The sequence below is a fragment of the Takifugu rubripes genome, chromosome 9, assembly GCF_901000725.2.
Source record: "Takifugu rubripes chromosome 9, fTakRub1.2, whole genome shotgun sequence".
Classification (NCBI taxonomy): Eukaryota; Metazoa; Chordata; class Actinopteri; order Tetraodontiformes; family Tetraodontidae; genus Takifugu; species Takifugu rubripes.
The window spans coordinates 4,740,245-4,756,715 of NC_042293.1; the positions used below are offsets into that span (position 1 = coordinate 4,740,245).

Consider the following 16,471-nt stretch of genomic DNA (forward strand, 5'->3'; position numbering starts at 1 on the left):
TGGAGTTTGTCAGAACGGAAGTGAAAATGCAACGGTCATTTTACAGCGTTAATGAATCACATAAAAGGAGCCAGGAAAAATACAAAAACTGAATCGTGTTTTAAAAACTGCGGGAGTTTATAGTATGTGACGTGACTCCCAACTAATATAGACCCCGGTGGGAATTGTAATATGAATACATATTTATATATAGGTTTACATGACTGTAATATACAAATATTTAAAACTGCAATACTGGATCTATACTGCCAAATGAATAAATAGCTCTACTAATTTCGCCAGAATTTCCTCGCAGTTCTGAGTAGACTTATTTTGAAAGTCCTCCCCGGATGTCCTGTCGTATAACTCTACTTTAGATTAATCAACGAAGAAAAGGAAAGTTTTCTCCTCTAACAGTAGTTTGCAAGATCAATTTTAGATATTTTTAAAAAAAAAAAAACATAAACATGGCGCTCACTGATGCGGATGTGCAAAAACAGGTATCGTTAACTTTCTAGTAGTTTTACCAAGTTTATTGTGGTTGAAACCGTTATAACTCGTGTCACCCAAAATAATGTTAACCAGATAAACAAGCTAGCAGTGTCAAGTTGAACCACCATTGGTTGCAATGTAATTTGCTGTGCAGCTAATGATTACCTACCACTAGCTGATGTTTTTATAACGAGATCTCAATGTTGTTGCAACAGTGTGTGCGTTCGCGCGCGCGCGTGCTTAACTGGGCTGTTCATAAAACACAAATGAAAGAAAATAATATTTCATGACAGTATTTAAGAGGTCTGTACTTCTTTTTGAAAAGAATTCTGTCCTGTTATTTTTCTTGTAACAGATCAAGCATATGATGGCCTTCATTGAGCAAGAAGCCAAAGAAAAGGTTGAGGAAATTGAAGCAAAGGTAACTGTTGTGTGCTCACCAGTTTTGTGATTTAGGGCTTCTTCACCCCTGAATTGACTTATGGTTGTTTTGTTGTGTGTCATTTCCTGTTTTTCCCAGGCAGAAGAAGAGTTTAACATTGAGAAGGGACGCCTGGTGCAGACTCAACGTGTCAAAATAATGGAATACTATGAGAAGAAGGAGAAGCAGATCGAACAGCATAAAAAAATGTGAGATGCCTATTGCCAGTATATTAAAGAGGAAGCATTGAGTCGGTCTGCCTGCCTGCCTGCCTGTTGTTTTTCTCACCCAAGCATCTAAATATTTCAGATTTTATAATCCCAGCACATATAATTTAGGATTAAAAAAAAAAAAAAAAAAAAAAAATATATATATATATATATATATATACAATTTGACTGTAGTGGGGTGATTGACTAACAGGGGTTCATTTGAATCTTTTCTCCACTTTTCTCTTTTCTCTCTCTTTTCTCTCTCCACTTTTCTCTTTTCTCTCACTCCACTAAGCCAAATGTCCAACTTGAAGAACCAAGCGCGACTGAAGGTGCTAAAAGTCCGCGATGACATGATCACGGTTAGAGTTGACAGTACAGACTTAAAACTGTATTGGATGTCATTTTCTCCTAAGTCCTGCAATTAATGTCTTAGGATTTGTTGAACGAGGCTCGTAAAAGACTCATAGATATTGCCAAGGACTCAGCACGGTATTCTGAACTGTTGGAGGGCCTTCTTCTTCAGGTAAAGCCTACAACGCAGCTTATTGTCTGGCTCCTTATCAGCTCTGAATGTGGTTGTCTTTTTCACATTTCAGGGGTTCTATCAGCTGCTGGAACCTAAAGTTACTGTTCGCTGTCGACAGCAGGATGTAGACCTTGTTCAGGTGAGGTTGATATGATGATGGTAAATGTTGTCGTTTTTACAATGCTCAAGTAATTACTGCTTAATTATATTGATTTGTTTCTATGAAAGTGGGTCATATTGGGCTATACTGATTAACAGGCTGCCATCAATAAGAACATCCCAATCTACAGAGAAGCAGTGAAGTGTGACTTAGTTGTCAAGATTGACCTTGGACGGTTTCTTCCAGCAGAAATGTAAGACATATCACAGATCATAATTTTTCTGAGTAGGTACATGGCTGATTTTCCACTTTTTGTCACAACAGTGCTGGTGGAGTTGAGTTGTATAATGATAATGTGAAGATAAAAGTATCTAACACTCTGGAGAGCCGGGCAGCACTCATTGCTCATCAGGTAGCGTAACATTTATTTGTAAAATGCATTTTAATGACATGTTTAATGAATTGGATGTAGTTTCCGCTGGATGCCACTAGATTGCAGCAGAGCCCACTGAGTTTTCCAGTGAGGTCACTTGAGGAAATATTAATCATGTATATTAATTTATGATAACTCATTGGGTCCGGTTTAATTGTGAAAAGGTAGATACACAGAATGTAGAAGACTTTTATTATGTGCTAATCCTGAAATATCAGTCAGTTCGGGTAAAAATGTTTTTTTAAAACAAGTTAAACCTGCAGGATCTTCACCATTTTCTCTTTTGTTAAATATTAAAAAACATATTTCTTAACAAAAGATGTGTGAAGGTGGAAATTATTCAGCCAAAGACAGAACATTATTCATTGTTATGTATTTGTTTAACTAGCTTCATGACCTGAAAAGCATGTTTTCCCAGAACATACTCACATCCGATGTTTACATCTTACAGATGATGCCTGAGATCAGAGTAACCTTGTTTGGTGCCAATCCCAACCGCAAGTTTATGGATTGATGCTCTATTTCAGGAGAATGGAGCAGAAAGAAATGGAATATCGAATACAGTATGACCTCAGACTGTTGTCATGGTGAACAAGAACCTCTGCATTTAGCTAGCTATCATTAAATGTGAAAAAGACTACATGACTTGATGGCATTCATGCACTTTTGGTATTTTTTGTTTATCGACGATTAGACAGACTCTACAAGTGCAATTTTATTTCAGTGACTTCTTATTTTACCTCTTTGCAAATATGTAATCCATCCCTTTTAATCTGGGAAGAACATTGCTTTAATGCTTGGTTTAAATTACCAAAGCAACATATTTAAGTCACTAACAGTTACATGTTGACATTTTCTATATGCCTTTATTTTGAGCCACAGTCTGTAACAGGGCAGTATTAACTGTTTAGAATACTCTTAAGAGTTGACCACAACCAAAGAAATAAAAGTGTGACAAAGAAGTGACATGGATGAGAGCTCTTTATTTAAAGCTGTCATATTTCGCATTATTTTCACTCTACATTGAGGACAAAAACATAGTAACCTCTTTGCACTAGTATGACAAAATGGGTCTTACATTAAAAATGTAAAAAAAAAAAAAGTGATTAAGTGCTACCCAGCTTCCTTCAAGGGTCTGATTGAATTGCCCTCATGATTTCAGCATCACCAAATCCACTGAATTCACCCAAGAGATTTCTGCTTTGCAAACTATCAGCATTAATAAGGCTTTACTTGTGTTATATTGTCATTATTGTATAGTCAACATTCTTCTTTATTTATTTTTTTTAACAAAATATGCAACTATAAAAGCAGGCCGAGGCTTCCAATAGGGTTTTTTAACATGACAACAGCCCTGCAGTCTTAACTGGTGGCTTGTAGGCAGGAAGTGAGCTGTGTGTTAGGGTAAATTGTACGCTAAACTGGGATTAAAGCATTACCTTTAGATTAGCGTATGACCTTAGAGTGCCTGGCAGGCAACACTTCCCAATCCAATGGATTTTTTTTCAGATGTTTTCAATGTCCTCTTCAAGACATATACATCACAATTGTCACCATTATAAGTCACATCTGAAATAGTTCTTGCATTTAAAACATCTACTATAATCAGCTTTGCTGATGAACAATGATGTACGGTTTTCTACCATGAACATCTTAACAGCCACAAAAAAGAACAAAATTACTCTTATTTCTTATTTAACACATCCCACAATCACAACTCACATTTTTGCTTTTCATCCATTCAGATTTCTATAATAGAATTCTGAAGTATTTATGGGGGGATTGATGGTCAAATCAAATCCAGCCAGCCGAATTCCAACAGCCTTCTGACAGAATTAACTGGTAAAAAATGTACAGGCCCGGCTGTTTGCACCATTAGAAAAAGTATTGTAGCTATAGGAACCCGTTTTTAGGGGATCGAGTTTGTGTTTAGGTCCTGCCCCAACAAAAATAGTGGCCCACATTGATGACATTTTCAAATGCCCCTGAAGAAGCCCCTGAAGAAGTTATAACATACAAAAAAAATCACAGGATCCTTTGTTTTTCAGTTGTTGATACTAGATTTTTTTTTTTTCTCTTTACAATATTTCCTCCTGAGGTCTCCTCAGACAAAGTCGTATAAATGTGTTACTATGACAACCTGGCGTAAAAAACCCAGACATTAACTGCTGGGAATGAAGTATGCGTGTGTATTGACGAATCCTTTGTCGCAACTGGGGGCAGCAATGAAATCCTCACTGAATTTGGGTATTTTTAAACTGCATCAATAGAAGAAAAAAGAATTAGAAAATGCTGTATAAATGGGTCAACCTGAACTGGTGTCAAGACTGATTTTGGGGCCCTGACAAAAGCTGCAACCTTTGAAAAATTTTCACCTACCGAGACAAACATGATTAGTGTGAAACAATTTGTTCCACATTTTAGTAAATACAACCTCTTTATTTGTCAGACCATTCCTTTTCCTTTGATTAGTGGCCGTGTTCTCCTGTTCCTTCACTCGTCTTTCACTACATAGAAAAGCGGCAGATAGTTTGTGTGGAGGAGCCATTACCACAAAAATCCCAGTGGTGCTATTCCAGCAATCCCAGCACTGCTTCCCCTACCCCTAGGAAGTAGACCCCCTGTGCAATTCCAAAAAGAGGTGCAATAACCAGTGCACGACATGTTGCTCCCTTCAGGAATGCCGATGGGCCCTCCCGCATCATGATGCGCCTGCAAAGCACCAACTGTTAGAAAAAGCCTTCATGCTTTGACATTATAAAGCAGCAAGTGATTAACTCAAACACATACCGTGTGCAATCAATAATTCCTTTGTACGTGTCTTCTCCTTCACCCTTTTGCAAAGTCTGCAAACGTGTCTTTATCACTATAGGGGGGCAATGTAAAATTGTCCATCACAACAGTGATATATTCAACTTGTTTTATAAAATTGCACTGCATAAAGCGACATTTTTTATTTATTTTATTTTTACCCACCATCCAATGGGGTTACAGCCACAGCTGCCACTGATCCGGCAACGCAGCCTGACATGAACGACTGCCACAAAGGTGCCCGGGCCTGAACGTTACCCCCTCCTTCTTGTCCCAGTGCATTTAGATTGGCGAACAGTGGGAAGTAGATCATCGAAAATGGGACATCCCTGGAAAATATAATTTAAAAATGGTTAAACAGTAAATGCAGTGGGAGAGCAGTGTGATAAAGTGACATGACCCTGTTTAACTGTAGCAACAGCTAGACATCGCTGCAGGAGGGAATTGATCAGTGCAGAGTGACACGTGTCTGGAAATACAATGGAGTTATGCAAGTAGTTCCATTTTGTGTATGTGGAGGGGGGTAGATGTTAATGTCTGACCTCATTAAGGTGGCTCCTGCTCCCCTGTAGAGGCCTGCCAGTCCATGTGTCTTCAACAGCTCCATTGTGATGCCCATAGCTGAAGGTCTAGTTGAGGGAGACGGTCTGGAGGGTGGAGGAGCTGCCAATGATGGAGCTGGACCAGCACTGGCCTGAGCTGGAGTCGGAACAGGTCTCTGGGCTACTGATAGTCAAAGACAGAGAATAAACATGAAGGCTAATGTTCATTACGTCATCCTTAGAGTTGCTGTACAACCAGCAGAATGTTGATACTCACATGATTTTTAGAAAACAAAAGGATTTAGCAAACAACTCACTGAGCCTTCCAGCATCTTGCAGCTGGATCTTAAGCATCTCCATGGGTGTGGTGACCACCACCTGACAGGTACCTGCTCCACACCCTGCCAGCACCTCCCCCCACAGTGGCAGATATCTGTAAGAGCAATAGAGTGTCAGGATCAAGTGCACAGTATCAGCCAAAACTACTCATATCAGCAGATGTTTCAGAGAAGCTACAGTTAAGAGTGATGATGGGGTCAACGTACCCATCCTTAGAGAGCATCTGTCTGAAGACGTCATTAGCAGCCAGCTTAATGGCTTTTTCTGGCGTGACAAGAGTGAGGTTTACTGCTGCACCTGGAAACACACAAACAAGTTGAGGTGCCCAAATAGAACCAGGTCAGCTTATTGCTCTCTAGTACAGGCTAATAGTAGATGACTGAGACTGAAAAGATCGAGGATTCACAGTAGAAAAAAACAGCGTGGGAGCCAGGATTAGGTACACTCAATGTGTTGTTTATCACAGGGATTAGAAATGGAAAAACTACCTCTGTAGCATCCGAAATAACCCTCTGTGTGCACCGTCTTAGCCAAGCAATCCAGCCTTGAAATAAAACAAATAAACACAACTTTCATCACAAGAGCATTTCTGAGGAGCTGAAATTATGTGCTGAAATTACAGCTGGATAGAGAACAGTGTTGCTGGAGAAATGCAGGAACCATCCAGTATTTTTTTTCCATTCCAAAAAGAAAAGAAATGGAATAAGGACATGAGGAGAGTCAGGTATGAAGGTGATTTTTTCCATATGAATCACAGTGGAAAAACATAGTCTTTAACCTATAATCAAATGTGTCATTTTTTCCCCTTTAGTCTCCTTTATCTATGTGTGCATTTTCAAAGAATCATTGTACGATGTGTATGGAAAAGACATCAAATCCAGGCTCAGTGTCGGTTGCCACGGCAGTCCATCAACACAGGCATGCACTGTGTACAATCATTGCACATAGTATGCTTTTTGTGTGTGATTTTTGGACAAACTAACTAAAACATTGTGGGAGAGAGTGAATGTTGCTCCACCCTCTGTGCTTCAGTGGAAAAGTACTCTACAAGTCTGCTCACATTATGATTTTGTTTTCTTTTTAACTCAAACCAGAGTTACCTGATGATAACTGTTATTCAACTTTTTAATGGTTGAACAATGGGTAACAGATTCATAGATGGTTAATAGATTCTAGCATATTTTGTGTATACGCCATTTGTAATTATATATTTTCAAATGTCAAGAGATGTCCCACTAGCTGCTGCCACTACACATACACACACACACACACACACACACACACACACACACACACACACACACAAATGTACATGTAATAACACATAATTTTATGTGGCATTAGTGACACAATCAGGTTAAATCAGGACAGGAGAGCCCTGTACTCACATTCCCTTGTAGATTTGAACGCCCTGCTGGTTCTGAAGGCGGGTCTTGGCCAAGTCAATAGGAAAGACACATGTAACACCAACCAGGCCTGCCACACCCCCATTAATCAGCTTAGCAGGGAGGCTGCAGATGGGATCAACATGGAGATGTACACGGTCACACATGCAAGCACAGAGCCATGTAAACATAGGCATACAAATGACGCATCCAACCGAAGATACAAATGATGCTGATACACACACACGGGCATGTGCACATAGAGAGAAAAAAACAAATAACACAGCTTTCATTCCCACATAGTGAAAATGCTTTGATTTGAAGATAGATACACACCTAACCTTCTTCTCTGCCATACTTGCGTTTGGGCACCAGGCCCACTTCTCCTCTCCTCCTTCGCCAAGTCCTGCTCCTCTTCTCTTGCCTCCTCTTGCCTATAACACCTCTCCTCCTGATCAGTTGTCACCCTCCCTCCCTGGTGATTCCTTTAATGTGGTCACACTGGCCCAACTCTCTCTTATTGTCCTTTTTTCTTGCATGGGTAGACGCCCTTTTTTTTGTGCCGTGGCCAAAACCACGACTTTCAGACGTATGTCTCCTGGACCAATTTTCTACTTTACTTTAGTCTGCAGCAAAACCCACTGCTTGGAAGGTCCAACTGGAAAGAAAACATATGGAGAGAATTTTCACAATCCCTACAATAAGACCACTCGGTAGACTCCTGTTTTCAGGATTTATGAGGTTTGTCTGTCCCATACATATTTGTCAAATACATATTTGTTAAGACGTTATAAGATGTTCTGAAGTCCCTTAAAAACTTTGCATCAACTATGAGCTTCTAATGTTCAGTCATTCATAAATGTGAACAGCAACATATCTCAGGACTACCACACTGAGACAGAACATCTTGAGTCCCTCTAATCTGCCAGCCTAAAGGGATAACTGCAGTTCAGCTAGCAGAACTGGAAATTAGGGGCTTACCTGATTCTCTTTCCCAGCATTTGCACTTGCATTTACAAAGCGCTGAACAATTTGAATGGAAGTTGGAGAATTTGTTTGACAGGGTTCTTGTATTTCTTTCTACTTTTTTGTCGTTCCTGGATATACTGGACTATTGTGTGTGGTTGCACGTTTTAATGAAACCTTATCTCCTCATTTCAGTTACTTTCCAAAACTCATTTTCGGTCCTATTTATGTGATTTCTTCATTCTTGTCTTCCCCCTTTAATCCACTCCTTGATTAAGTTCTTTCCTAATCTCTATGTCTCTATTTTTACCACTGTGTATGTGATAATTACCTGTTTGAAGCCCAAGGATTTTATCTCAATTCAAGTTTAAAAGTATAACTGTTGGATATATTTAGTCTCTTTAATGTGTTCTTTTCTGTTGCTGTGTCCTAGTCGCATTCTACACATGCCTTTTCCTGAGCCTCTTTCTGTGAAACTCTCTTTCAGCTCTGCTTCATTTACACACAGGGGGTGACCCTGCCAAAACACAGACAAGGGTGCCTCACCCCAAGCCACCCTCTAGCTCCCAGTCCCCTATTTCCCTTAAAAAAATCCCCATGACACCCCTGCTCGCACAGTCCAAACTCCACAAGACAACTTTTAAACCACACTTCCTTTTCTTCCATCATATTTAATACAGAACCGATCAAAATGAAGGCTCCTACCTCTGCCGGTGCATCCCACAGACAGGATCAAGCTGTCCACTCTCCTTTCACTTCAACAATGTGTGCAGGAATGGTAGTCAGGCGAGAGCGATCTGAGAGAGCCAGACTCCACTCAGGGGCCGTTGCACAAACACCAGCATTGTCCTGCAGCTCAAGTCCCTCCCTCTTGTGGTGATTCCCTGTTTGACACAGCCCCGGCAACACAGATCTGCACTAACGCAACTTGACATAAACTCACGCCTGTAGAGCCGCACACCTAAAGGTGCACCGAACTCTCTCATTAGATGTGCTTTTGAAATAATATATGCCCAACAAGGCCAGTATTGAATAGGGTCACCTCTCGTGTACTCTCTGTTCAGCTGTCTGGCTATTACATAATACTGCTGAGCACAATGTATTTCACATATGTTCACGGACTGATAATTAAGGTATAAGTCATGTATGCATTAAGTTATTGTAAATTATGCTCAGAAAGAAAGTTAGCAGAAGGTTGTTACATAAGAGCGTTAACTCAGACTATTGGCTGTAACTATACATGAATATTGACTCACATATTGATACCTTGCAAAGGAAAAAAAAACAATATATTTGATCGCTTGATCGTAAATCTCTTAGAAATATTTTTAGGTTGACATTTACAGCACGTGGTCATGTTTGTATTGATGACAGCTGTCAATAAATAACATATGGTACGGGTATTTCTCCTTCAGCACTAACCATCTGTATTGTTCTGTACAGGCCAGAGGACTCATAATCTAGCGTGTTGTGTCAAAACTATTTGAAATTTGGATTTTTCAAACAGCAGATTTTCAGTCAGTATAATTGTAATTTTATTATTACAGTTTTAATCAAATAATATGTATTGGGGTTTTTATTCATCATGCTTTTCTACTTGACATAATCAGGTAATATGTTTCCCAAGGTCAAAGTGCAAGTTGTGCCATTTTTTTTAAGCAGTCTTGTTAATATTGACATTTTCATCTGTGCATCCAATTGCTTTTGGTTTAAACACAGTGTGCCGGAGTGTATATTCATCTGTGTGATCATTTTAAGCAGATTATTGGTCCTTGATCTCATCTAAAATCTATTAAACTTCTTATCTAAAACAGCCTGTAAAAATGTGTGGTTAACACTTCTGTCAGAAATTGGTTGTAGAGAGAAGGATCATATCAGAAGGGGTACATGGTGTTGTACTGGAATTTTGTATCTTGTATCCATTCTGTAATTTAAAGAAAACAGCTGTGACTATTGCTATGAAAGACAGTGGTAAGGATAAGCAAAATATATTATTATGGGTTATTATGAAATGAAAAATTATTATCTCTTATTATATCTTTAAAATGTATGGAGTGCACGGTGCAATTTTTACCTTTCATGAAGCCACATTTTTCCTCACATACTGAAAATATATTCTACTAATGGACTGAATTGTTTGGTTACATCTCTGACTTCTCATACGTGAACCATCACCTTATCGTGATGGAGGAGTTTGCGTACCCTAATGAGCGTGGGAGCTATGCTGTCTGGAGCAATTTGCCCCTGGTAGGGTCTCCCAAGGCAGATTGGTCCAAGGTGAAGGGTCAGACAAAGAATGGTTCAGAAGACCCATCACGCGTTCCCGGCTTGGAGGTTTACCAGGCCCCACCCTGGAGCCAGGCCGATTGGTGGCCGGGCCTACGTCCATGGGGCCCGGCCGGGCCCAGCCCGAACCGGCTACGTGGACACTCCCATCCCCAGTGGACCCACCACTTGCAGGAGGAGCATGAAGAGTCCGGTGCAGTGTAGATTCGGCGGGGCAGGGGCCTTGGTGGTCCGATCCTAGCGCTACCGACTAGATATGGTCAGCCTCACCTCTACACATAGCGTCAGCTCGGGAACCCAAGTCCTTGAGGGGGGTTGGACACTCTTCTACACTGGAGTTGCTCAGGGTGGGCTGGGGTGGGCTTTTTGCTTGCCCCTAGACTCTCTAGTTTTACGTCGGGGTTCTCGCCGTCAAGCGAAAGGGTCGCTTTCCTGCGCATTCGGGTCGGGGAACGGGTTCTGACTGTTGTTTGTGCTTATGCACCAAACAATAGTTCAGAGTACCTGCCTTTTTTGGAGGACCTAGAATGGACGCTGGACCGTGTCCCGACTGGGGACTCCATCGTTCTGCTGGTAGACTTTAACGCTCATGTTGGTAACGACAGCGTGACCTGGAAAGGCATGATTGGGAGGAACGGTCTGCCCGAGCAGAACCAGAGTGGTATGCAGTTAATGGACTTCTGTGCTAGTCGCAGTTTGGCCATAACTAACACCGTGTTTAAGCATAAGGTTGTTCATCGGTGCTCTTGGCACCATGACGGCCTGGGCCATAGGTCAATGATTGACTTCATAGTCTTGTCAGCTGATCTGCGGCCATATGTTTTGGACACTCAGGTGAAGAGAGGAGCAGAGCTGTCAACTGATCACTACCTGGTGGTGAGTTGGATTAGGTGGGGAAGGGGGGTCCACCGCGCGGACCTGGCAGACTCAAACGCTTAGTGAGGGAACGCTTGGTGGAGGAAGCCGTCAGGCTGGTCTTCAACTCCCACCTCCGACAGAGCTTTGATCACGTTCCATGGGCGGTAGGGGACATTGAGTCTGAATGGGCCACACCGCCATTGTCAAGGCGGCTGTCACGAGTTGTGGCTGCAAGGCCGCTGGTGCTGGTCGTACCCGATGGTGGACACCAGAGGGGAGGGGAGCCATCAGGCTGAAGAAAGAGGCCTACCGGTCAAGGCTGGTCTGTGGGTCTCCGGAAGCAGCTGACCGGTACAGGTTGGCTAAGCGGGCTGCAGCCGAGACGGTCGCATAGGCAAAAACCCGGGCGTAGGAGGAGTTCGGTGAGGCTGTGGAGGAAGACTCTGACAAAGATTCTGGCAAACTGTACAGCGCCTTAGAGGCGGCAGGCAGCAACTTGCTCCCACTGTGCTAGGTCTGCGTGGGGAGCTGCTGACGTCTCCTGGGGCAATTATCCAGCGGTGGAAGGAATACTTCCGGGAGCTCCTCAATCCTACCAACACGTATCCACAAGGAGGAACAGAGTCGGGAGACCAGGAGGTGGACCGTCCAATTTCCGGAGCGGAAGTTGCCAAGGTACTGAAACAGCTGCCTGGCGGCGGAGTTTCGGGAGTGGATGAGATCTTCCCAGGGTATCTTAAGACTCTGGATGTTGTAGGGCTGTCCTGGTTGACATGCCTCTGCAACATTGCGTGGACATCGGAGGAAGACCGGGGTGGTGGTCCCGATTTTTACGAGTGGGGACCAGAGGGTGTGTTCCAACTATAGGGGGATCACACTCCTCAGCCTCCCTGGGAAAGTCTATGCCAGGGTGCTGGAAAAGAGGATTAGATCGATAGTCGAAACCTCTGATCGAGGAGGAACAATGCGGGTTTCGCCCTGGTTGTGGAACCACGGATCAGCTCTTTACCCTTGCTGGGGTGCTTGAGGGGAGTTTGGAGTTTGCCCAACCAGTCCACATGTGCTATGTGGACTTGGAAAAGGCCTATGACCGGGTCCCCAGGAGCATCCTATTGGGGGTGCTCCGGGAGTATCGGGTGGAGGGTCCCTTGATAAGGGCCATCCAGTCCCTGTACCAAAGGAGCAAGAGCTTGGTCTGGATAACCGGTTGTAAGTCGGACTTGTCCCCAGTGAGGGTTGGACTCCGCCAGGGCTGCCCTTTGTCACCGGTTTTAACTTTTATGGACAGAATTTCTAGGCGCAGCCAGGGAGTGGAGGGTGTCGAGTTCGGTGGGCGGAAGATCTTGTCGCTGCTTTTTGTGGATGACGTGGTTCTTCTTGCACCATCGAACAAGGGCTTCCAACAGATGCTGGGGTGGTTCGCGACCGAGTGTGAAGCGGCAGGGATGTGGATCAGCACCTCCCAGTCAGAGGCCATGGTCTTCGCTCGGAAAAAGGTAGAGTGCTTTCTCTGGGACGGGGGGGGGGAGGAGTTCAAGTATCTTGGGATCTTGTTCACGAGGGAGGGTAGGATGGAACGGGAGATCGACAGGCGGATCAGAGCGGCGTCAACATTGGGTGATGACCGAAAGAACGAGATCACAGATACAAGCGGCCGAAATGAGTTTCCTCTGCAGGGTGGCCAGGCTCAACCTTAGAGATCGGGTGAGAAGCTCGGACATCCGGGAGGAGCCCGGAATAGAACCACTGCTTCTCCACATCAAGAGGAGTCAGCTGGGGTGGCTTGGGCATCTGGCCAGGATGCCTTGTGGACGCCTCCCTTTAGAGGTGTTCTGGACATGTCCCACCAGGAGGAGACCTCGTGGCTGGCCCAGGACTAGGTGGAGGGATTACATCTCTTGCCTGGCTTGGGAGCGGCTGGGGGTCCCCCTGGAGGAGCTGATGAAAGTGGCTGGGGAGAGGGCTGTCTGGGCATCCCTCCTGAAGCTGCTGCCCCTGAGACCTGGATCCGGATAAGCGGGAGAAAACGAACAAGACATCTCTGACTTGCCACTTGAATGTGACTTTATCAACAACTATGAGAGTTGAACTATAAGAGTCACTGATGACAAGACGTTTGTAATAAATTATTATCAATTTCCTAAAATCTTTCTGCTGCAATATGCTAATACTTAGTATGCTAAAAATTACAGTGTGTGTGGTCTATATGGGCACGCTTACTATGACAAATGAAGGTGAAATGCATTTAATTTATTTTGAAGATTTGGGCTCTCTGAAACAATCACTTTTTTTGACACCATCAGCGACAAAAAGCACATGTCCCAGTGGTTGGTGAGTTTTTTGCCAGTTGCAATTATTAGTCCATTTCACACAGAAACCACATACTTCAATCTATTTATTTTCTGCAAATTCTTGATCAGATTGTCATGGGCACTGGAGTGTATCTTTGCACGAACACTCCCTGATCCAACCTACACACACAGATCCAACCTTCACACACAGACACACATTCTCAAATCAGCATAATGCATTTGCATGTCTTTGGTCTGTGCCAGGAGACACAGAGAGAATATGCAAACCCAGTATAAATGCCCTGAGTCTGGAATTAAACACAGAATTGTTCTTGCTCTGAGGCATTTGTACTAAAATTTTAGTTGACTGTTTTGGTTAAAAAACAACTCAAAAGCAAACAAAAAAGCCCATTCCAAATAGATTTAACTAAAAGTGAGTTTTCTTAACTACATTGCCTAAAGATGTACTGTAGTTCAGAGACATCTGTCTTTCATGCTATAGTTACTCCAGCAGTTTCTTTATATTTTAGTTTCAGTAATTGGAAGAGCATTGCAATTTTTCATCTTCTATATTTCCTTGATATCATGCAGATTTGCTGTTGTTTCCTCTAAACTAGAATTGAAAAACTAAAATTAAATCTTAGCACAGGGCATGATAGATATACCATATGTAAAACCTTTCAACAAAGTACCCAAATAGCTCTGATTTATATAAAAGTTATATAAATTCCAAAAAAAGATATAGTATAAAAAAATCCATTATAAATCTATATTTATGACAAACATGGCAAGTGAAGGTATCTATCAACCCTTTGCTAACTAAACTGCTTAGAATCCATACAAGCATTGATTTAAATACAATACAATAACAATTGCAGAAATAGGCACCATTTTGCTATGCAATGAGGGAGCAAAAAGAGTAATATGTTATATAAAAAATGTTCTTTAGTTCCAAATTACTTTCCATTCACTGACTTGATTCAATTTGAATTAAATCAATATTCAGTTTGTTTTATGTCTCGGAATGAAAACCTTCTGGATTTTCAGTTTCATGGCAACGCAGTCCTACTGGGGGTGAATCTTCTCAAAAAGTTCATTGTCACTCAAACAAAAAGACAGTAACATTTCGCCATCTCTGGTACGATGACAGCTGTTGACATTGATTTGCTTCTGTTTGGAACAATGATGAAGTTGTATTATAAATTGGTGTGCTGTGTTCTATTTATAAAATGTGCATGTTGCTGATTCAGAAGCTTGGAAGACAAAATGAATGCACCTAAGAGTCCCTGAAAGGTTCTATTCATGTTATATTAATACCTGTTTTCCTCAATTACTGAAGTGAATAATTCATGTAAATTAATGTGGCGTGTAATGCTGATATTGAAAATCATACTACTACTACTACTACTACTACTACTACTACTACTACTAATAATGATAATAATAATATAATAATAATAATAATAATAATAATAATAATAATAATAATAATAATAATAATAAGAGAATAATGAGAATAATATAGTTTTAAGGTAGTTGACACATACATTTCTATTTTTCATTGAATAGCATGCGCTTTTAAAATAGTACGATAGGGGGAGGCCCTGTGCCGTGAAATAACTAAAAGTTCGACCGCGGAGTTGTTTATATGATTTAAATTGAAATGATAGCGAGCTTAATTGATAACAATTCTTTGGAATATCAGTACGTTTTGGGTGTTGTAAAGTTGTTGTTTTTAAAAAAATGAAATTCAAAGCGCGAAAGGTGAAAGGAAAATCAGCAAATTTATAAAAGTATACTTTTGATTAATTTTTAAATCATGCAACCAAACACTAATTTATACATAGATGTCAATAATAGGATACCTCTTCAAATTTTATATACAATTCTTGACGGACTTATGTACGCATTCCCTTTAAATGGCGACTGCACCATCTATCCAAAGGGGTGGTCTTAATTAGAAAGTTAAACATTGTTATCTAATAGACAAATCGAACGACAAATGAGTTTCAGAAATATGTAGAAGGCATTATGTTGACCAAATTGGCATTATCTGACAGCTAATACGAACATATACTTAAATATATTGTTTTATTTTGAGTTCATCCCCCTCCTGCCCTCATGTGGTGGTGTCACCCTTCCCATCTGTTCAGCTCGGGTGAGACTCTGATTGAAACAGATTGTAGCAATGGCATCAGTCCGGAGAGGACAGTAGCGGCAACTTTTGTCGAGATTGTAATGTTACGGCGACATTATAACCCGCTTAAATACCTACTTTCTAATGTAAGAATTAAAGGTTACACACTTTCTCAAGTTCGAAAATGTCCCAGGGATGTACAGTTTCTGTGGAAGAGATCCAGTCTTGGTGGGAAGTCCCCGCCATAGCCCACTTCTGTTCGCTATTCAGGACAGCTTTCAACCTGCCAGACTTTGAAATAGAGGTAAATAAGAATTCTGGTTGCTTGTAGTAACTTTCAATGAGCTTGATCAAATGAATGAAAAGTTGTTTGTGTCAGCTTTTTTGTCTCTGTGGTCCACGAGTCATTTTGTAAAAGTAGATTTCTGTGTAACCAGCTTAGCACTGCTCTCCGAACTTGTTCGCTAACGTTACTAACACAATCCTATTAGGGGGCGAGCTAGCCAGCGTTTTAGCTAAAAGCTAGCTACAGTTGCTAATTTTTGAGCTTTCAAGTTGTTAATTGTCACGAGAGACGTCAGCTGAATAAAAGGCTCGAGGTCCGGTTTTATGGTCCCGTGTCAACACTTAACGCCGCATGTTGCACTATTTATACGGCTGCGGAGACTTTCGTCGGTTTGTTGCAAAACA

General features: G+C 41.7%; 3 protein-coding genes across 7 annotated transcripts in view; 2 read left to right on the top strand and 1 right to left on the bottom strand.

The window, feature by feature from the left end:
- The first annotated feature begins 329 nt into the window (after positions 1 to 329).
- atp6v1e1a (ATPase H+ transporting V1 subunit E1a) lies at positions 330 to 3,128 on the top strand. Of its 2 annotated transcripts, none has more exons than XM_003967172.3 (9): positions 330 to 479; positions 827 to 892; positions 992 to 1,101; positions 1,400 to 1,466; positions 1,541 to 1,630; positions 1,704 to 1,772; positions 1,892 to 1,986; positions 2,058 to 2,145; positions 2,618 to 3,128. In XM_003967172.3, exons 1-9 carry the CDS (start codon positions 447 to 449, stop codon positions 2,678 to 2,680), a joined length of 681 nt encoding a protein of 226 aa, XP_003967221.1. In that variant the 5' UTR covers positions 330 to 446; the 3' UTR covers positions 2,681 to 3,128. The 2 variants fall into 2 exon arrangements, with proteins under 2 accessions (XP_003967221.1, XP_029697157.1); XM_029841297.1 differs by having other exon boundaries at positions 1,400 to 1,436.
- Positions 3,129 to 3,163: 35 nt separating this feature from the next.
- Positions 3,164 to 9,046, bottom strand: slc25a18 (solute carrier family 25 member 18). Of its 2 annotated transcripts, none has more exons than XM_029841296.1 (10): positions 8,915 to 9,046; positions 7,580 to 7,901; positions 7,247 to 7,369; positions 6,347 to 6,402; positions 6,065 to 6,155; positions 5,837 to 5,952; positions 5,520 to 5,700; positions 5,143 to 5,306; positions 4,957 to 5,032; positions 3,164 to 4,878 (listed from the first exon to the last, which is right to left on the bottom strand). In XM_029841296.1, the coding sequence occupies exons 2-10, from the start codon at positions 7,597 to 7,599 to the stop codon at positions 4,737 to 4,739; spliced, it is 969 nt and encodes a 322-aa protein (XP_029697156.1). In that variant the 5' UTR covers positions 7,600 to 7,901; positions 8,915 to 9,046; the 3' UTR covers positions 3,164 to 4,736. The 2 variants fall into 2 exon arrangements, with proteins under 2 accessions (XP_029697156.1, XP_003967220.1); XM_003967171.3 differs by having other exon boundaries at positions 5,520 to 5,703.
- A 6,756-nt stretch (positions 9,047 to 15,802) lies between these two features.
- The window catches only part of cecr2 (CECR2 histone acetyl-lysine reader), a 28,187-nt gene continuing 27,518 nt past the window's right edge, over positions 15,803 to 16,471 (top strand). For all 3 annotated transcript variants that reach the window (XM_011606993.2, XM_011606996.2, XM_011606995.2), the window contains exon 1: positions 15,803 to 16,085. In XM_011606993.2, coding sequence (XP_011605295.1) covers positions 15,966 to 16,085 — 120 coding nt within the window. In that variant the 5' untranslated portion in view covers positions 15,803 to 15,965. The remainder of the gene's footprint in view (positions 16,086 to 16,471) is intronic.

Coding starts and splice junctions, on each gene's coding strand:
- atp6v1e1a (XM_003967172.3), top strand. CDS start 447: ATGGCGCTCACTGATGCGGATGTGCAAAAACAG. Junction 1,102..1,399: donor ATCGAACAGCATAAAAAAAT/GTGAGATGCCTA, acceptor CACTCCACTAAG/CCAAATGTCCAACTTGAAGA. Junction 2,146..2,617: donor CAGCACTCATTGCTCATCAG/GTAGCGTAACAT, acceptor TACATCTTACAG/ATGATGCCTGAGATCAGAGT.
- slc25a18 (XM_003967171.3), bottom strand. CDS start 7,599: ATGGCAGAGAAGAAGGTTAG. Junction 7,370..7,579: donor ATGGCAGAGAAGAAGGTTAG/GTGTGTATCTAT, acceptor TCCCATCTGCAG/CCTCCCTGCTAAGCTGATTA. Junction 6,156..6,346: donor TTATTTCGGATGCTACAGAG/GTAGTTTTTCCA, acceptor GTGTGTTTCCAG/GTGCAGCAGTAAACCTCACT.